The sequence below is a fragment of the Bufo bufo genome, chromosome 10 (genome assembly GCF_905171765.1).
Source record: "Bufo bufo chromosome 10, aBufBuf1.1, whole genome shotgun sequence".
NCBI classification, from domain to species: Eukaryota; Metazoa; Chordata; class Amphibia; order Anura; family Bufonidae; genus Bufo; species Bufo bufo.
The window spans coordinates 21,851,961-21,874,117 of NC_053398.1; the positions used below are offsets into that span (position 1 = coordinate 21,851,961).

The 22,157-nt window shown below is 43.3% G+C and overlaps 1 protein-coding gene across 2 annotated transcripts in view; it reads right to left on the reverse strand.

Moving 5' to 3' along the window:
• MYBPC3 (myosin binding protein C3) overlaps positions 1-22,157 on the reverse strand; it is a 96,391-nt gene that overhangs the window by 8,614 nt on the left and 65,620 nt on the right. For both annotated transcript variants that reach the window (XM_040409207.1, XM_040409206.1), the window contains 10 exons: positions 21,665-21,801; positions 19,907-19,972; positions 19,454-19,613; positions 18,959-19,063; positions 18,531-18,719; positions 7,370-7,504; positions 3,874-4,041; positions 3,693-3,781; positions 894-1,089; positions 677-816 (listed from right to left, as the gene is read on the reverse strand). In XM_040409207.1, coding sequence (XP_040265141.1) covers positions 677-816; positions 894-1,089; positions 3,693-3,781; positions 3,874-4,041; positions 7,370-7,504; positions 18,531-18,719; positions 18,959-19,063; positions 19,454-19,613; positions 19,907-19,972; positions 21,665-21,801 — 1,385 coding nt within the window. The remainder of the gene's footprint in view (positions 1-676; positions 817-893; positions 1,090-3,692; positions 3,782-3,873; positions 4,042-7,369; positions 7,505-18,530; positions 18,720-18,958; positions 19,064-19,453; positions 19,614-19,906; positions 19,973-21,664; positions 21,802-22,157) is intronic.

Here is a 22,157-nt window from a genome sequence, read left to right on the forward strand (position 1 = left end):
TCCTTGGTCACCTATATTACCAAGACCTTTCCTGGATATTTAGTTTGGTAAGGTGGACAGCTCTAAGAAGAGCCCTGGTTTTTCCAAATGTCTTCCATTTAAGGTTTATGGAGGCCACTGTGCACTTGGGAACTTTCAGTGCAGCAGAAATCTTTTTGTCCCCTTCTCCAGTTCTGTGCCTCCACACAATCCTGTCTCTGAGCTCTACAGGCAGTTCTTTCCTCCTCATGGATTGGTTTTTGCTCTGATATGCATTGTCAGCTGTGAGATCTTACATAGACAGGGCTGTGTCTTTCCAAATCATGTCAAATCAACTGAATTTACCACAGGTGATGCCAATCAAGGTGTAGAAACATCTCAAGGATGATCAAGAGAAATGGGAGGGCACAAAGCAAAATATCAAATGTCATAGCGAAGGTTCTGAATACTTATGTCAAAGAGAAACTTTAGTTTTTCCTTCTTAATACATATTTAAAATTCCATTTTCACTTTGTCATTATGGTGTATTCAGTGCAGACTGATGGGGGGAAAGTTCTTAGTTGTTTTTTTCACAAGACCGCAACACAACATGAGAAAAGAGTGAAAGGGTCTGAAGGCTTTCTGAATGCATTGTTTGGAAACTTTTAGGCAAAGCAACTATTTTTTCTTTCGTCTTTCTTAGTCTATCCCAGCTCACCATTGTCTTTTTGTCTGCTTTTTGGATAGTGTAGCCGCTAATCTCAGTATTTCCATCGTCTTGAGGTGGAGACCATTCCAGGGCCACATTGAATCCCCATATTTCCACGATCTTCAAGTTTTGAGGAGCACTGGGCTTGTCTGAAACAAAAGATTTCCATTATAATCACATCAGTATCAGGAGTCTAGGTGATTCCTCTACTGTCTTTATGACTTACCTACAATCTGGATATGGATGGTGGCAGTGTCCTCACAGTTCTCAATCTGGATTTTAACCTGGTATTCTCCGGAGTGATGCCTCTCAGCAGATCTGATGAACAGGATGGTGTCGGCCTCGCTGTTTCTAATGCCAATTTGTTTTGGATCAATGGGTTGGCCGTCCTTTAACCAGGTGACCACTGGGCGAGGTTTTCCCTATATCCCAAAAAGTAAGAAGACATCAGAACGATTAGTCAAATAGTAATCACAGTTATGGTAGAACTACTGTAAACTTAGGCCCGGTATTAGCTATGGGATCCATAGAAGGCACTCGGAGTGGGACGCTTGTTAGGACCACCAGAACTGAGGGGGGCAGTGTAACATTGCTCAGACGATGACTTCTGAGCAAGAAGGAATCTGAGGCCTTACAGCAAAACTTAGAAATGGGTCTCCACTCTTCCATGGTTACCATGAGCACCAAGGAAGCAATAATGGCTTTCTCCCTGTCCTCTTTGTAAAATATATCTTAGACTCTGTTCACACTGCTGTCCTAGCTTCAGTTTATAACCGCTCCTTATAAGAATGATCTAATAATCTGTCCAGGGGTCATCCAATACAGATTTTTGTTCCCTGGGAGTAAAGAATGAAGATACCTCCTGGATGACAGAAAGCGGAGATCTTGGAAAATATAAGTAATTGAGCAGAAATTTATACATAAAATATAATAAAAAAAATTGTATAATTGTGTTTTACCTATTATACCGTAACACAGTGCCCTCTGGTTGGCTCCTATCAATATGTCTTTTACGGTGGCCGATAAGGGTCTTTATTCTACAGTGTCCTGTTTTTAACAATGCTAGGATAAGCCCTTCATGGGTGTCTCGTGCTATCTAATTACAGCCAAGCTGCAGCTCTAACAGCCGCGATTGGAAGAATCTCAAATCCCTTCCATTTAACCTTTTGATCACCACAATCAAGAGTGATCACAGGGTGATCAAAGGGGACTCTTTGCTTCAATCAGGTCACCTAGTTTCCTAGTGATATGATTGTGGACTGGGGACCTACAAAGGTGTGAATGTGTTCCTGAACAGTCTGACACTATACAATCAGTGCTGCCAGTGTCAGACTGTGCAGGGACACAACCCCAATCGGTAACGCCCATCTGGACCTTCATTGCAAACTGTTAGTAATTTTTTCATAACTAGAAATAATAAAGTCGTGGCACAACATGGAGTCATAAGAATAGATGCTCCAGAATTTTTATGACATGGAGAATACAAGTAGTTACTAAAACAGACATGTCAGGAGAGGTCCATACCAAGCATACCAGGCCCGTGAGATCTTGTTACAGAATTTATACCTACTGTCATCCCCGGGCTTACAGTCACATCTTTTAATATAAACGTGAGTAGTGCAATGTGAGCCGCTGTGGACTTCAGATTAACCACAGGGCTCTCAAGTCCTTACTTCAGTAATTATTTCTGTAGCAGTTTTTCATTTTTTAATACTAACCTCTCACCCCCTGTTGTATCATCCCTAAGCTAATGTTTCACACAGGCACACAGGATCCTAAATTTAACCTGTGCCTTGCCCCTGGTCACCATGTGCTCCCCTTTTACAGTACTCAGTCATCATCTTCAAGACCTCACCCCCCATATTGTACATTCCCATCACTCATCTGCCTCCACTTGGTGTGAAGTACAGGGCAAAATTACATCGGTCCCTCTACGCTGTAATCAATACAGAAATGCCCTTAGCTTTACTGCAGCTCATGGGCTTCAATATAATATCTAACCTATTTTATTCCTGGCCTACCACTTTCTGCATCTGCAAGCCACCCGCTAGAAGCCAAATTTATTTGGACACCCCTGTAGGACAGTTGTAATATCTAGCTCTGCGCCATTAGGACCCAGCGATGATCAATGACTCCAGCTTAGCTGCATTGTCTATTAGGAGTCTACGGTGGTCTGAAATCTGCCTCCTGTAGTTAGAAGTTTTAAATATCTCTACCCCATACTTTACACTGCTGATGAGTCCAAGGGATGTGACACTAGAGAAGTTGTTTGCTCCGAACAATCCCTTTTTGTCAGTATGGTGTGCGGAAAATTATTTGACTACAGGTTGTCCCAGTGCTGGACAGCCCAGCTATGATCAGCAGAGGAACCTGGAGGCCAGTGTTCAATTTTCCTACAGAGTCACCACAGAGAGAATTAAGTATTACGTGTGATCTGCATATGTAATGCATGGGCATGCTGGGTCTTCAAAGTGCCTCAATGGGGTACCTGAATGCAGTGGTGGCCTGGGGTTCTTTGGGCCCACCAGAGGAAATTATTCTCAGAGCCCAACCCCAATATCATCAGCAATGTCTAATAGGTTTTGAATAAAAAATGGTCCCTAATGGTTGGCTCCAAAGGCAGCTCCAAATGTTTTTTTTCTCCTGGGTCTTTGGGGTCCATTATTGCATCTGAGCCTAGGCCCACCAGAGGAACCTTTGGTATCCTGGTGAGCAAGTTGGGCCTTGTCTGAATGTAATTTTTCTAAACAAAACAACCCCAAAGACTTATAGGTCAGCAGACTGCATTGTCATCGGGATAGTAGCCAGGAGAGCATAGTGGTTAATCTGGAGATCACTATCCTAAAACAACCAGGGCTTTAGGTGGAGTTTTCAGGTATCTCCAGATTATCAGAGATCAGTAGGTTCTCCTCAACATTTGCTCTCATGGTGGCTGATGGATTGACATTGAGAAGTGATAGAACTGCCTGTGAATAAGCTATAAATGAAGGTCACAGAGCATACTGTGGACATCATCAGTGCATACCTGGAAGGGTATGACAATGTTCACCGTCTCACCAACTTTCTTCACAAGTTTCTGTCTCAGGAAGCGTGGGAGCCAGATCTTTGGTCGTTCTGATGGAAGATAAAAGATGTAATATTAATGCTGGTACCAATCAGAACCTACTGTTATCATAGATCATATTCCTTGACCCGTGAACACTCACGCATGATCTCGCGGATGGTGACAGGCTCTTTCATGGTGCAGGGATCACTGGGTCCTGCCAGGTTGATTGCTCTGACCCTGAAGGTGAGTCTCTCCCCTGTGGGAAGATCTCGGATCAAAGTAGATGTTCTCTCAGTTAGGCCTTGTAGTGCGGGGACCCATTCAGAAGCTGCAGACGAAAAGTAATGATCCAGTGAGGCCTTATGTAATAAGGAGACACAGAAGAAGACCAGGGCATGGAATTCACAAAAAAAGTATGGCCTGGAGTAAATGGCCTACAAGCTTTTGGGAGATGTTTTCTTTTGCACCAATGAAACTTGTCAGGATTATGGCCACAACCCCCAGTCTCCAGATGAACAGCCTTACGACCCTTTCCGGAGCTGCCTGACACCAACACACCCCATAATCACCTGTCACCGGGGGTCCTGATGTCCCTACCACATTTTTTGGATGTAGGTACATTTTCTCTTTTCTCTATGGTATATGGACTGTTGTCTACCATTTATGCGGCCTTCTAGATTAGGCATTTAAGGGTACTTCAGACGTGGCAGAATTTTTCTGCTGTGGCGGGACGATACCTGAGAGGCGATGCTGGAGTAGATGGGGTTCCAACCGTCGATAACTTCTTTTTATTATTTTAACACCTTCCGTTTCTTTGACCATTTTATTCAACAACCCCTTTAAGGCACACAGTAATGTGCCAAGGCATTATCCGATGATAATACCCCATCATAAAGAAGGGCTTCTAACTAAATCCTACCCTAACGAGCCTTTCACTGGAACATCTCTGTGCATCTGGCACATCCTCGCTGTCCTGATATCTGATACGCGGATCCCTGTGCCATTCTCGTACAAATGGAAATAGCGGAGAGCCTCATCGCCCCTATCAGGTTCTGTGAATCCTCAGTTGGCCTCCCCTATGTCAGACACCGAACACAAGAGATGTGAGCGTCCTGCCCAAATCACATTAAATCATTATCAGCACCTTGGAAGCCAGCAGTAAATAAATCTGGTGCGATGGGGGCGGCGAGCTTGAGGGACAACTGACTATAGAGAATAGGCACGGCCAGCTGGACTGCAATTAATCGGGACATTCCTGCGCATGTTACTGAGCTCTATAGTCTCCGAGTACAAGCAGAGCACAGAGTTTATCATGGCAGAGACCCAACTTTTAAGATGGACTGAGAAACACAAGAAGATAAGCCTTTAAGCTGCTTTCTTCCAGTGTCAGAGATGTCTCTGTGTCCTTCTGTAAAGTAACCATGTGCTGTCTTTCTGATATAACCTCTGCTGCCCGTGTCCACAACGTTTCCTACCTTCAATTTCTACAACAGGAAGTAGCTACCTCACAGCCACCAGTGTCAGACATATTAGCTCTTCTGGGGCTGATGTCCTGTCACCTGGTCACCCAGAAGCTCCTCTTCTCTAAGTATCTCTTCTCTAAACCAGTGCTGGGAGGGTGTCCATTTTGCTGTGAAGCCACCCGTCATCCATGGATGACCCTGATGCTATATCTCTGCACTTGAAGACATAAACTAGTAAACTAATTCTACCACTTGGTTGGGGTTGTGGAGTGATTTGTCAAAATTGTGTACCACGTTTACAGTGTGTTCATGTTTTTACTCCATTGGACAATAATTGCCAGTTTGGGCGAGCGGTGGACTGTAGAAGAGTTTATAGAAGCATGGGCCAATAAACTTCAAAGTCGCATATCTGGCGCATTAAAGTTGCAGCCTCGTGCAACTTCTATTATTACCTATGGAAAAGAAGTCAAACACGACCTTGCGACTTGCTCAGGGTTTATAACCACGTCTGAAGATTAGCAAAGGTTAAGGTTATATGTAACTGGGTCCTGCAGGCGACTTTAAGGTGCCACGTGGACCACAAACTATAGGAAACTGAAAGGCAAGCGACGTTTGATTTATTTTGAGATTGATTTGGCATTTCAGTTTTTTGATGGGTGACTCAGTGGTGATGACCAGGAACCATGAATTAAGAACGTCTTAGAAGATGGTGGCTCGTAAGTTTCAATCCAACCAAAATCCAACATCTGTGTGGAGTTTTTAGGGTTTTCTGTGATTTGCATGGCTGTTCTCCCACATGCCAGAAGCAGACTGGTAGGTTATTTGCTTTTCAATGAAATTGGCCCTAGTGTGTTCAGAGAAAGGGGAATTAGGTTCTGAGGCCCATCAGAGACAGTGACTGACATGGGGGGGCCCTAAAAAAAAAAAAAAGTAGAGCCATGTTGTAGGCAGGTCCAAATTGACAGAAGGTAGAAGGCAACACAAGTAGGCAGGGCCTGCAATACTGTAGTATAGCACAAAATACCGCCCCAGCAGAACCAAATAGCACATTGCAGCACAAAATACCACTGCCTTGTTGCTGTATTCAACTGCATCACGGCCCTAAGGACGATGATACAGTTCAGGAGGGCAGTTGCGGCTGTTGGCCAGGTGCATAAGTTCCTGATGCTCCTAGCATTAATTAATGCTTGGAGCATCAGAACGTTAAGTACCTGGCCTGTGGCCATGAGGAGAGCTCGGGTGACCCCCACTGGGCATCAGCCCGCTGGGAAATTTCTCTGTAGGGTCTATGGCCAGTCCTCCCCAGGGGATTGATGTCACTGATGACAATCTTTGTAGAGCACAACCAGGGGTATAATGATCATGGTCAAAAAGGGTAAGAGGATCTGGCGGCTCTGGTCGAGCTCTGCATTCAACTCGTTCTGCATCCCAAGGATGTGGTTCCAGTTGAGATCATTGGCTCCCTGCTTAAAATTGTAAGCTGCAGAAGACTTCAGGCGTGTGGTCTATAAGACATTGGGTGCATGCTGAGACCATGGGCATCCTAGTGCAGGCAGTGTCATAACATGACTGCATTGTGCTGCCTGCAGGGGCACCATTGGCATCCAGGGTAAATTTCTGTAGAGTGGGAAGGGTGCTGGAAAAGCAAGGGTCCAAAGATGTCTGGATGTTCTGCAGAGACGTGGCTGGAAGAAGTATCCGTGAATTATATTGTATGAGAAGTGGCAAAACATATATCTTTGTAGACCCTATCAAGGTCATTGGCCCAAGCTGCAAGCTATGCATGGGGGTCAATCAGTGGAGTACATAAAGAAATGAGGGCCCCATAGCAAGGGTCAAACCAGGCCCCCCACACAGGACAGAAGGCTTTCTGCCTAAACCCCTTTCAATGACCCATGGGACATTTTTCCACTGCCTCATTTGCTAAAAGTTGTTCCTTTAGAGGTTAGAGTCCTGACCAAGTTTTCACCTCCAGTAGAAGAGGGGATGATCCCAACTAAGACTAGGCCCCCTCTTGCCCTGGGCCCCATAGCAGTCGCATGGTCTGCCGCTATGGTAGTTACGCCCCTGGGGTCAATGTCCAAAATTTCTGGACTTTAGTTACACCCCAGAGCACTGCAGAATATGTTGGAGGTATATAAGCAACAGTAATAATGTAATAATATTAAGAATACAAGTAGTTGAATCACTTACACCCCTCCTTGCAATATTCCACCATGTATCCGTCCAGTCCTCCGGCACCGATTCTCTCTGGAGGCCTCCATTTCAGAGTGATGCTGGTGTCACTCACATCGTCCACGGTCAGCTGGGTGGGCTCACTTGTGGGAGCTAAAGGAAAACAAAGGTAATTAAACTATTGGGAAGGTATAAAGCGGAGTCATATGCTGCAGAATGTGCACAGGGTTTGTTAGGCTTCATGACCGATCGCTGTACGGACGTGACCCAACATACTGATGGGCTCCCTCCTGAGCATAGTAATGACCACTCTCCCAATATCACACTGAGATCAGTGCTATAAAGGAAGCTGAAAATAACCTGCGCATCTAAACAGTCATTCACATTTAGCATAAGGACTCATGCACACAGCCATATGATGGCTCTGAGTAAGGGCTCATTCACACGACCGTTCGATGTCTATGCAATCCGTGAATCCCGTATTGGGGTGCGGATCCTTTGACACGATCTGCAATGTACGGCAAAAGATAGGACATGTCTAATGGTGGGCATCCGATCCATGCCTCTGCTCTGCACCGTGCGGTATCTGGCGGATTCCGGATCCATTCAAGTCAATGGGCCGCAATGCGGGCACGGATGGGCTACGGTCGAGTAATTGATCCCTTATACTGAGCCGTGCTCCCATAGAAGTCAATAAGGCCATATTTTCTACAGTATATGAAATCGGATTACTACTATGCCATATTATGGAGATATAACACTATATGGAGTCATCCACCAAGTGCCTATGTAGTATGGAGGCGTAGGGACCTTGTACGTTAAAGGCTATGGACACCTTTGGGGCAATTTGTTTATGATTCCATTCTACCCATTTTAGGCTAAAAATACTTTTTATAGTTGGACTTTATTAAATGTTCAGCCGTTTTTGAGATACAAGGGTTAAAAAAAAAATCTGTCTATTTACAAGCTGTCTGTTTGTGTTTTCCTTAAATCCTATCATCTGACAGCTCATGTGTAGCTATTTATCCCTGATCCACTGATGTCATAAACAAATATTTAAGCCATGCCGTTATCAGTTTGATAAGCACTGAGCTATAATGAGCGTCTTTGAGGTCAGGAGTTCAGAGATAAGCGCTACACATGAGCCGTGAGATGACGGGATTCAAAGAAAACAGAAAGTGACAGTTTACAAATAGACTGATTTTTGTTACCCCTGTATTTCAGAAATGGTTGAACATTTTAAAAATGGGTGACCAAATAAAATAAAAAAAGATTATTATCCCAAAATGAATAAAGCACAATCATAAAAAGTTGCCCTGAAGGTGTCCATGGCCTTTAATCCTAAAAATCTGATGGCTTTTTACAAAGCTGGAGGATGTAACGCAGTCCTACTCCTTTCAAGGACTCAATTCTTTCCACTACAAATGACCTGAAATCGCCATATAAATCTTCATTTTCTAAACTAAAAACATTTAAAATTCAAACTTCAATAAACTTTATTGATGCTATCAACTGACACAAATACGACAAACCTCTAACAACCCTCATCCAGGAAGATTCAATGATTACATAATAAAAAGTTCCTTTGTACTATACATTATGCTCCAGTAGGGTGACCGAGCTGAGATCTTGGGGACCTCGGCTGTCACATCTATACAGGGCGGTCTATGACCCCTCTACATACATGGAAGTCTACATATGCAGCAAGTCCATAATCAGGTTGTCACCTCAAGGAACAATCCCCAAAGCAACGTCAATCACAGCGACCGACATCCTGTTCTTACTTATATCAGTGCAAGTTAAAAAAGTACAGCGCCCCTTTAAGTAAGAAATAAAAAGATACAAAGTCTGTGTATTACGTAAAAAATATCATGAAACTGTCACCCTTGTGTAAATACACAGATGTAGCAGAGCTAAATTTGTAAGTAGGGTTAACTGCAGTATTACCGAAATAAGAAATGATGAGTTGGGTCAGATAACAAACACAGCTCTGCTATATCTGTACATGTAAGGCTCCATTCACACGTCCGTGGTGTGTTGCGGACCCGCAAATTGCAGATCCGCAACGCAGCCGCCCGGCACCCCTATAGAAATGCCTATTCTTGTCCTCAAGGTGCGGACAAGAATAGGACATGTTCTATCTTTTGCGGAGCTGCGGACCTGAAGATTGGGGCCGCGCTCCGCAAATGCGGATGCTGACAGCACACTGTGTGCTGTGCGCATCCATTCCGTCCCCATAGAAAATGAATGGGTCCGCACCCCTTCCGCAAAATTGCGGAACGAATGCGGACCCATTTGCGGACGTGTGAATGGAGCCTAAGTGTAGAGGTGCCTGCAACTATTTTTCGACAATGGTTCAACCACAAAAAGTAACATGATCACAACCATTGGTAAATGATGATATTGGTCGTTCCATTTGACCTAATTATCAGACCTATGACCAGATAATTATCTGGGCCTCCGCACTATTGATGGCCGTACACATTAGATAAATGTCACCGATGATGGCGGCACCATCCGGCGATCTAATGAGTATGGGCGTCTCCTGGTCTCTGGGGGAGATGAGAATTGGATTGTTGGATTTCAGCTGCCTGATACTTTGGTTCTCGGGGACATTAGTCGCCATCAGAGGAGTCTGGAAGCAGCTTTCTCCCCTCTCCCTATTCAGGGCACACGCATGCTTGACTGAGCTAAGCATGCATGTGTATGGCGGGCGATCAGGAGACTTAGTTGTTGTTCACCTGTCAGCTATCTAATGCGTATAGTCAGCTTAAGACTGGTTTTAGACAGCCCTAATGTGCCTGGTATAACAGCTGCAATACTGTGGACCACCCGCAGCTCTAGTGACCACAATAAAGTTTTTGGGCAATTTAAGTTTAGTTCAGTAGAACTAGAGGGGTCTGCGTATTGCAGATGTAAGTTGCTTTACAGACAAGTCGCCTGGAACTAGCAAACCGAGGTTTATGTGAGCGCTTTTTTTGGCATAAACTTTATCGTATTGCATCAAAAACTTCATGTGTGTGTTTTAAGCCTTAGGCTGCAGCGATACATTGTTATTTGTTGTATTTTGTCCGGGTTTTTTTCTTTGTAAAAAGGAAAAGAAAATATATTTCATGTCATTTTTACAAGAAACTGTGGCGGAAAAAATGCAAAAATAGCAAAATGCAAAACAAATAGTACAAAAATAGCTTAACACAATCCACATCAAATATTTCAATGATTACATATTATATTTTAATAATAAATTGATTTCATTTATAAAATAATTTCATGACTATGTTGCCGTAGGACGTACAGGAAATAAATTATATATATATATATGATATAAATATATATAAAATTGTTCATTGTGGTTCCAAACTTCTCTTGTCCTCACCCTTTACACTTCTATTGCTACATCTTATTCTACAAGAAATACAGGTCAATGACTAGCTAATATTTCCTTATCAATCTCTAATTTCTGCTCATCTACTAATCCCTCACATACAAAGAATAAGCCACACACAATATACAACACACAAGGCGTAAAACAACCAGTTGGATGACAGCAGCAATAAGAACATAAACTTCCGTTAAAAAAACCTTCACAGGAGGCATCAAACTCCAAAACTGTCTTGAACAATCACGCTTGATATATCAAGGATAGTTCCGCCAGTTGGCATCACACAACTGTTCCTCCAAACCTACGACATTAAGTCCTCAGAAACAGTGGACATAGATTATTCCAATGAAAAGGGTGATGGAGGTGACCCAGACCTGAAAATTCTTTTTGCTTTCTTCTAACAGGTCTTTGAGATTCCACTTGAGACCTCTCCTCAACGCGTGACAATCGAGTCATGGTGGAACTTCTGGAGGCTCCAGTTGGAAACCAAACTTCCTCTTCGAATGTGAGGATGAAGGAACTAAGGCAGGGATGTATGAATGTAGGGAAGGAGAGGGGAGGGTGGAGGATGGGCTCAACAGAGACCCCTCTGCCCACCCCTTCTTATAGCAAGGAACATTTCTTTCCTGCATTCTGAGTCTTGATCCTCAACAACACTAATGCTCTCACCTCTAAATATAGCAGGCACTTTACCATCAGCACATTTACGTAACTAAAGCCAGACAAGGAACGAGAATTTCATATAAATTATTTGAGAGGAGGACGATGCCAAAGAGGAGAAGGAAGATCTCAACCTTCCATACAACAAACTACAAGAGTCTTTATAGGTAGACCATATGTATGAAGAGAGAAGGTCGTATGTTCGTTTCCTTCAAGACATTGTGTGAAAGGTGACTTTAAGTGACAGAACATTTCATGAAAATAGAAAAGATGGGATTGATCTATCCAGCACGAAGACCCTCACCAGCTGTCGTAAAGAATCTCTTGGTGTCATCAGGATCTGACTCATTTGCAATAAAAAAAATTATTACTACATGGTTGTGCATGAAGAGTTTATGCCACGGCTCTGTTTCAAGTCACGGAAAGTTCTTGTCAACCCTCTTACTTTAAACCGCCACATGAAAGATGGATAAATCTATGGACTATGTTTTCATGATGGCGTCAAGTCAAAAAAAAAAAGGCTGATAAAAATTCCAAAGGTGTAAGGCAGCCTTAGAAGAACTGGAATAGAGATCAGCTACACATTTCAGTTATCATGTCCAGATCAAGGTCTGTGGAGACCACGGGGAAAAATATCTATGGTGACCCCAAACGTGTCCCATACCTATTAGAGGAACGTTGGCCAGACCCTCTGATTCCATCAGGATTGGTTTGCTCTTTAATGGTTATGGGTGTTCCAATTCTTGTTCTCGATGGCCGATGTTGAGAGAAAGAAGGATCGGGCTGTGGGATTTTCAAAATGATGATCCTTTGTTCCCCCAGGAGATAAGACAACGTCTGGCAGTGGTTTATTCCCTTCTCCCCACTCATGCCCACTATGGGGCGATTGAGAAAAAGGTGTCTGCCAAAAAAGCATTTACCCAACAGCTACTGAAGGTGTATGAGCACTTTAAAGGGTCACAGTAAACTTTTGATATGTCAAAAAATTTGATTGGTGGGGGTTGGGGTTCTATTGAGTAGGCCCCCCGCAGCGAGGAGAGAGCGTTATATGTGGACACTTCTCTCTCCTCGTTCTAGAGATTGGAGGGGGTCTCAGCACTCAGACCCCTACTAATCAAAACCTTTGATACCGTATGTCTCCATAACATATCAAGAGTTTGCTAACAACTCAGTGACCTTTTGAGTCTGAGAAAGAAAGTAGTGAAACAGATCAAAACTACCATAGTACTGCCCTAATAGTCCCATATCATGCTGAAATAATGCACCACACAGTAGCCAAACAACAGTGCCTTATAGCACCTATAGACTGCCATATAGTGCTGAAATAATAGTCCAATGAGGTGCACACATAACATATGAATATAGTTCCTAAATCATAGCACAGTACATTAGTTAGAAATCCTAAATCTTACAGGTCCTGGGTCAACGGTGCTATAAATTAGCCTAAGAAAGTGATACAATGGCCCAAAACGGAACGGCAAGCTGAGCAGTGACCCATTTATCAGATGGAAAGTGGCTGCATGCAGTATCATCCCTTTAACCCCGTGTGGTCTTGCACGACTAGGGGCCATAACTGGGATGTCGTGTGCACCCGGTTATAATACTGACTTGTGTATTATCTAAATAAGGTAATATTTCTACCATCATTAAATTGAATTCGGATTCCATTACGAGTAAAGTTATTGACACGTATAGCCTGCATTGTAGTAAGGGGGAGTCATTCCAGCCCGATGCACTGGATCTAGATCACAGCCCGCTATGTATACCTAGGAATTTGTACTAGACTATAATTGTATGAAGTGTTCACCAAAAAAAAGTGAATCTTAAAGCAAATCTTTTGAGGCATCAATGAAGATGCTTCCGAAAGGGGCCGTCCGTATTTGGGCAGGAAACACACACCTTTTGTCTCTCCTGCCTCCCCAGAGCTCTGTAAATAGGGGTGTAACGCTAGCTGGCTTTACTTTTAGACTCTGGCATTCCTTAGGTTTGAAATCTGGCCCAGTCATGAAAGGGTTAAGAGAACTCATCGGCTAAGGCTACTTTCACACTTGCGGCAGAGGGATCCGGCAAAACTTATGCCAACCGATGGCATTTGTAAGACTGATCAGGATCCTGATCAGTCAAAAAAATGCATTGAAATGCCGGATCCGTCTTTTCCGGGGTCATCCTGCAAAACGGATCCGGCATTTATTTTTTTCACCTTTTTTTTTTTCGGTCTGCGCATGCACAGACCGGAAGGACGGATCCGGCATTCTGGTATTTTGAATGCCGGATCTGGCACTAATACATTCCTATGGGAAAAAATGCCGGATCCGGCATTCAGGCAAGTCTTCCGTTTTTTTCGCCGGAGATAAAACCGTAGCATGCTACGGTTTTATCTTTTGCCTGATCAGTCAAAATGACGGAACTGAAGACATCCTGATGCATCCTGAACGGATTACTCTCCATTCAGAATGCATTAGGATAAAACTGATCAGTTCTTTTCTGGTATAGAGCCCCTAGGACAGAACTCAATACCTGAGAAGAAAAACGCTAGCGTGAAAGTATTCTTAGGCTCCTTTCACACTAGCGCTTTTCCTGGATCCGGCAGGGTTCAGCAAAAAAGCTTCCGTTACTGATAATACAACCGTCTGCATCTGTTATGAACGGATCTGGTTGTATTATCTTTAACTTGGCCAAGACGGATCCGTCATAAACTTCATGGAAAGTCAATGGGGGACGGATGCGTTTTCTAATGTGTCAGAAAGTCTCAGAGTTAAACGGATCTGTCCCCATTGACTTGCATTGTGGGTCTTGACGGATCCGTCTTGCTCCGCATCCCATGACGGAATGAAAACCGCACGATGCTGCGGTTTGCTCTCTGGTATGAGAACGCAACCAAACGGAACGTAATGCATTTTGGAGCATTCTGTTCTGTTCAGTTATGTTTTTTCCCCATTGACAATGAATGGAGACAAAACAGAAGTGTTTTTCTCCAGTATTGAGACCCTATGACGGATTTCAATACCGGAAAATAAAAACGCTAGTGTGAGAAGTAGCCATTTTTGTCTACAAAAACTGTAATGGGCGCGTGCGAAGACCTCTCCAAGACATCGATTTAATGGCTCTGTAACAGGTGGGCACACCAGAGGTTGGCAAGGTCACCATTGGCACAGCCCAGCTGATGATTGGTACACATATGACCTTTTTTCAGCTATGTTTTTTTTGGGTAAAAAAATATCCCAAAAAGAGCAATGGAAAAACCTTCACTGAATTAAATGGAACCAGGGCTGGCATTACGTTGGATGGTGCCCTGTGTGGATCCTTCTATTGGTGGCCGTCATAAAGTGCACCCATAACTATCCAATATATTAGCGAGTAATATTTCCATACAGTTCTCTAAAAACAAATGTTATGCGGTGCTATCACCACCAACACCATACACTGCCAAACTAATATTCTGCATAGTACCTAAAAAACGAACGCTACCGTCAGTATACGAAACCTACAGGAAAACTCCATCATCAACACGCCGCCAGACCAAAAGGTAGTAAATCTAAGAGCGAACAACCCTAACTTTAGTAACTTAGTGACACTTGTGACAGCTGTGACACGGTTGGGACATTTACCTTGACAAATGAATACTACTGTGAGTATTTCTGTAGACTACAAACACATGGGACCCGACGCGCGTAAAGTCTATTTTTACAACTCAGCACCTTAAGGTGCCATAAAAATAGAACAAGCCTTTTCTGGATGTGTTCTGGAGTTGTCACCTACACAATGTCTCTAATGTGGCCAATACTGGACATCAAGGCAAATACAATAAAAAACAAGACCATGATCCTAAAAATTCCTGGTTTTAAAATTCCCTCTAGAGATTTAAAGGGGTTAAGAAAATTTAAATACTTAAATATTACTTTATTATAAAAAATATTCCCAAATACCTTTCATTTGTTATAATGGCTCGTTTTGTCTAGGGTGCAATCATCAGGGGAAATAAAATGGCTGCCGTCCTATTAGTACACACAAAACCCGTCCTAGTCGAACAGCAGGACAAGTTACTTCACAACGCTGAGCTAAAGAGCTGACTCATCCTCCTCTCTGCTCTACTTGTCAGCGATTATGATCCTGAATACGGTTTAATATGATCTTCAGTTGAATCTCTGTAGGAACGGAGTTCATGAGGAGAAATGAAGTGTAGAGAGGAGGTAGGGATGTGGCTGATTAGCAGTAGCACTTGTGTGCAGTCTCCATTACCACAGCCCCACATTACCACAGTCTGTCCTGTCCGTCCTCTCTGTACTTCATTCCTACAGGGATTCGGCTGAAGATCTTATCATCTGTTTTCAATATTATAATCCCTGACAAGCAGAGCATAGAGGAGGATGAGGCAGCTCTTAAGCTCAGTGTTGTGAAGTCACTTTTCCTCCTGTATGATTAGGACAGGTTCCGCGTATACTAATAGGACAGCGGCCATTTTAATTTTCCTAATGATTGCTCCCTGGACAAAACAAGCTATTATAACTAATAAAAGGTATTTGCGAACATATTAATAATAAAATAATATTTAAGTATTTTCATTTTCTTAATTCTGGAGAACCTCTTTAAAGACATTGGATGAGAAATAGAGGTGAATCGATTGGTCTTATTAGGCAAAGTTCTGCATCTAAACTGGGGTGTCCCCGAAGCTGAGGATGCTCCCCCTGCCGCTTGGTCGACAAAGCCGGACATCTCAGCCGATCCCAACAATGTTGCACCTGCAAGTAGCGGCACAAACACAGGGGCTCTGCTTCCGCTACTAGAGCAGTTCATTGTGCACTATACTTTTGGGTAGTGGCGCAGGAAAAGTCCATGTTCCAGAAGCGTGGCAGAGTCTCTGCACTTGCTCCACTACCAGGGACATACACAGATCTCCTAAGACCCCATCAGTACAACTTAGCATATCCCCCCCCCCCCCCCCCAATTTCCTAGTGCTCATGGGTCAGTAACTCCCAGGCAATGTGGAATGCAAAGCATAGTGCCCCAGATTTCTGATGAATTTACAATTTTTTTTTATGAGCAGAAGAAATGGTAATAGAAAATATTATGATAAGAAAAAAAGTCGCCCTCAGCCTCACCCACTTCTGTGTCTGAAAAAGTGGAAAAGGTGCTCTATAAATATGGTGCTCATCCTGAACACCATATTTCTCAACGTATTTGCAGCAGACAACTGTCTCATAAATTCTCCAGCTTCACTTCACATATTACAAATATGTCTGCTTGCAGCCAACACTAGGGGGAGCTCAGTGCATCAGAGTTTATACAGTGCAATTGAAGCTATTATAATGTCTATGCGCTGAGCTCCCTCTAGTGTTAGTTGCATGAAAATGCAGTTTTTTTCATGTCCTGTCCTATCAATCAAGTGGCAGGGGGAGTGTCCTCAGCTTCTGGGGCAGCCCATCTTAGTTGCAGAACTCTGCTTGATGAGAAAATCATGGATACTTCCAGCACCACCCCTGTCCAGATTGATGTGGCAATAGCACTAGGGAAACTTGGATATTCTTGCTTTTATTTCAAATGCTGCATGATTGGCTCATGGTAGTCAATGGCTGACCACCAGGAGGCAAAGTGGGACAGCACTTTCCTAGCACCACTTTCACTTTGTTCTTGTGATTGGCTGAGATCATGGCAATTGGACTACTGACTATCAAACACATATCCTAGACATATGCCACCAGCCTCTATCCTTAGACTATCCCTTTAAGTAGCCAAGTAATCTTGTCTTTCTACCATTGTGTCTACAGCTGTTACAGACCATAGAGTTGACCTCAGATATCTCACATGACTTCAAATACCAATGGAATTAACCAGATAGCAGTTAGTAGATTCACTACAAGTTGGGTTCACGCTTCTTTTGCATTTCCAGGACAATGCTAACATAATAACTTATGGGAAATGAAAATCAGCCTTCACATGATGTTCATATAGGTTTTCTACTGTAAAAGTATGGTTTCAACAGGGCAGCAGTCTGTGGCTGTTAACTCCTAGACTCCAGGAGATGTATCTACTGTACGGTAATTAGCATTCTCAACAACAGGTGTTGCTACAAACAGGTGTTGCTACAACAGCTAAGCTACAAACAATATAAAATTAAATAAATCAAACTACAACTTTCCAAATACACAATACAAAATAAACAACCAAAATATCACAGGAAAGCATTCAACTATTCAACACAATGACATACATTTCATCAGATTCAAACACCAAAAATAACAACCATCAAAAATAACAAACCAAACTTTTTCAGTCCAACAAGAAGGGGTAATATCAAATCCATTGCAGTTATTTTTTGCTTCATGAATGTTTTTTTTTTTTGGGGGGGGGGGGGCAGGATCAGAATGCCTCGACAGAGTATCAGAGGATCTCTGGTGGGCCCAGTCTCTGAAGCCATGGAGGGCTCCAAAGATCCAGGAGAAAAACACCATTTGGAGCTGCCTTTGGAGCCAATCACTTGCCAGTATTTCTTCATTTAAAAACCCATCAGACTGTATTGGTGATATAGGGGTTGGACCCTAAGAATAATTTCCTCTAATGGGCCCCAGGAACCTCCAGCCATCATTGAAAGATGGGTTCCCCTAGGACCTCACTCTGTTATCATAATACTGAGCTATTGTAAAGAAGGGCTTTCATTCTGGAGGACAAACTACAGCCATACAAAGAAGACTAATAGGAGCCATGTAATTATCAAATGCTGAGAAGCTCACATGGCAATGACAACATGGGCCCACCAGGAGACTACCCACAATTAGCTGGTCAAAAGAGTAACTGAAATGAGTTATCGAGGGTGGACAATCCCCTTAAATTCAGAAGTACCAAATTGGGTGAGATTGGCCCAACAGTGTACCAGAGGATTCAGGTTCTATCCACAATAAGTCCCAAGGGTCCAGCAGAAGAGATAACTTTGGAGTCAATCACTTACCACTAGGGCTGATATGCATATACAATGATAGCAACAAAGATTACAAAGCAAAAGTGAATGTGTACATATTCTGTATGGAAGGAGGGTGAGTCCTCAGAAAGGTTTCCTCTGATGGGCCCAAGGAACCCTGACCCTTGGATACAGGTAGAAAGGTAATATGAAAGAACGGTGTACATGAACTGTATACTACTTACCAATTGGCATGAATGGCTGAGAAGGCTGGCTGGGAAGAGACATGCCAATGGCATTGACGGCATAGATCCTCATCTCATAGATGACTCCTTCAATCATACGTTTAGATTCATAGGTCAGCTCCTTCACCAGGTCATAGTTTAGCCGCATCCAGCGGTAACTTTTCTTCTTCTTCCTCTCCAAAACGTAACCTGTAGCATCAAATAAAGTTTAGAATAGGTGACCCCTCAAATTATTGATGCCCAAATGTGAACTCTGGTAAGTGGTACGAAAGCTATTTGACTATAGCTGCATAACTAGAGATGAACAGTGGAAGTTGTACTGATGGCCACATTGGCCCTATAGGTAAGAACCACAACTTGGCAGGGTGACTCACTCTCCCACCCATTAATCTTGGTATACAGGGTAAACCTGTCTGATCACCACTCACCTGTGATTGGCATGCCTCCATCATAGTTGGGTGGCTGCCACTGAACGGTGCAGAAATCTTCTCCAATGTTCAGGATTTTGGGGGCCTGGGGAGGATCTGGTGCCTCTGTGAAAGAAAGGCCATGAGAAGATGACAATGGACGGTTGACTATTTCAGTAATGCATCAGTAGATAGGTATATGGCCACTGTTTATGTCTCTGTTCCAGTACTAGATGGCCTTCAAGGTGAACTGCGGTCAATCTCCCAACAAGGTAACCTGCTTGGTGAAGATTAGGACCTTTATAATGTTCCCCAGTTTTTCATGGAGTGTGTTCCTAAAAACGCTATATTCCCTCTCCTGAACCCATCCACAAGGAGCTGGCAGGTTGCGTATGAAAATGCAGCCTTGTGGATGTTTTGGGTGGATTTGATAGACAAAGCTGGACGAGAGTATTAATGTACATTAATGTTCTTGATTGAGGAATGTCTAACAAAATGGTCTCTATGATGTCTTACCAATGACTTTCACATTAATGGTGGCCTTGTCCTCTCCAGCTGGATTCTTAAGCAGGACAGTGTATGCCCCCTCGTCAGATTTCTCTGCCCCTTCAATGATGAACACGCAGTGGTCCGGGTGGGTCTCCACATGGACTCTGCCATCAGTTTCTGAAATGATCTAAGTTACAAATTCATTACTCTAAACGTCATGACCAAGAAAACATTGCTTTATGAGACAAGGAAGTAAGGAGATTCTGGAGACTAATTATCTATCTATCTATCTATCTATCTATCTATCTATCTATCTATCTAAAATGAACGTTGTAAAGTCACAACAGTGCAGTCAACCAACCAAACCAAAGTGAAAGTGAGTTGTGTGTGATCACAAACGGACAGTCTACAGGTGATATAAGTAATGGTGCACGCTATTCACTTCTTAAAACACATGGAGGGCAGAGTGTGCCCACTTACATCCACATCGTCGTTGACCTCCACCCCTGGCTCAGGGTGAGTCCTGACAGGGGCCTGTTGAATGACCTGATATTGGGAAATAAAGCTGAGACTAAAGGAAGAGTAGAGGGCACAGAAATGGGAGGGAAGTGGATCATGGGAGGGAAGTGGATCATGGGAGGTAGACATATGTCGTGCTCAAGACAGCTGCTGGTGAGATGACTGGCATAAGTGCGAAACCACAAAGAACGAGAGCGATGTCAAACATTTTGGTCTACATGACATTCTTCAAAATCCTACAGTGGTCCTTGTGAAGTCAATGAGGACATTTATGGAAGCTGCACAAATGGATGAAGCTAGAGGTGGAACGCAAGGCTTCTGGACCATAATGCAAATGGTGTAACCCCACCTACCCATGTCTTATGTGGGGCAGAGGAACTTTTTGGCCTGCTTGCAATGCTAACTCTGCACCTCTATAACTACACCTCTGCCTGCAAGAGATCTTTGGAATTGTAATCCTCCTGGCAACTATGTATGGAAATCTGGAATACCGCCACAGAAACCATTAGTAACCAATACTCTCGCAAATCTCAGTTTCGCGTTATTAGTTTCACTGGTTGTGCCATCAACATTATTTGGAGATTTGGGCCCAAAAGGACAAATTGCTTAGACGGGCACTTCAGGTCTTTTACCATTACTAGTGGTGGGTCCTAGTTCACAGCCCTCAATGTCTTCAGACATGTCGTATGGTATGTGAACATGCAGAATAATGTGTATTAAAGGGTACGTCTACTTACGAATCTAATGGTGAGAGACACAGCCAAAAGATCAGGTGGTCCCGTGAACTAGGCAACCTAATGATGGCCAAAGCCTGTCCTTCTAAGGATCCTGTGAGGATTATTCCAGATCACATGGAAGCATTCTTTTGGTTGTGCCTACCACCATCACTTTCATAGATGTTTTCTACCTTGGACAGTCCCTTTTTGTTACAAAAGTCCCTGATGATGACCTAATCGCAGGAAATCCCACTACTGGAACCCTTAGAAGTCAGCTGTGATCTGTAAGCAAATGAAGCAGCAAGTGTTCAATTTTCCTGCAGTGCCTCCAGAGGGGTAATGAAGCATTACATGGTGCCAATTAAAAAAAACTGTTCGTGTAAAGCACAAGGGTTTTTTTGGCCTCCAGGTTTAGAGATGCTCTTTGTAGCTTCACTCTGCTAATAGGCAAGGGTCCTGATTAAGGGATTCCCCTCTCTTAAATGGGTTTTTAACTCGAAGAATCCCATTTATTGAGTTTTCTAAACCAAATGAACTCTTAAGAGTTACCCTTTAATGCACATTAATAAGCATGTTTACATAATATGTGACGTGTCATGTAAATTGTAATCTTACCAGTGACTGTATTTGTGACTTATAACCTCACTTTTGATCCTCAGCTGTGTCATGTCACCAACTCGCCAAATAACACAGCATCTTATGTGGGGACAGGAAGTCAGTTTCTCTATGTATTCTTACAGGAACCTCAATGTCAGCCCTTATAGGAATGAATAGAGAAGTAACTGACTTCCTGTCCTGTGTCAGTTGGAGATCAGAATGTTGGTCACATGACACAGCTGAGGATTAGAAGCGAGGTTATAACTCACAAATACAGTCCCTGGTAAGAAGATTACCTTCCCTACAGTTTACATCATGTACCTTCCTAACAGGTCAGAGAATAAAAAAAAAGAGGAGTGCTTCTTTAAAACAAAAATTAAGAAAGAACACATGTTCAATTCATTACCTGGTCTCCTTTGCTCCATATGAATGTAGGCGCTGGATCTCCAGTGATAGGAACGTCCAGACGCAGCTTGTTCCCAGCCACGACGATGATGGTGTCGGCATTACCGGACGCATAGTCCAGCTTAATCTTTGGAGGTTCTGATGAGGTTGGATAATGCACATGAGAAAATAGAAGTAGTGGAAGGCTCACAGACTACACAAACATCCTACAGATACATGGACCAGGACAAGAAGATTACATGATGCATGACGGGAATGCAGCAGACTTGACATGTCCTGTGGATCAATGTGTCATAATATCAGGATGAATTAGCAGTGGTTTGCAGAGTGGTGTAAGGATCATGGCCACAGGTGGGGTGACCATGACCAGGCCCAGAGGGAAGGGAAGCCAATTGCATCCCCAGGTGAGCACCACTTTCAATTGTGTCCTCAGAATGTGAGTTTGCAGAGGAGCACCACCGCTGAGGTCACTAAATGTCTGCAGAGGTCCATGT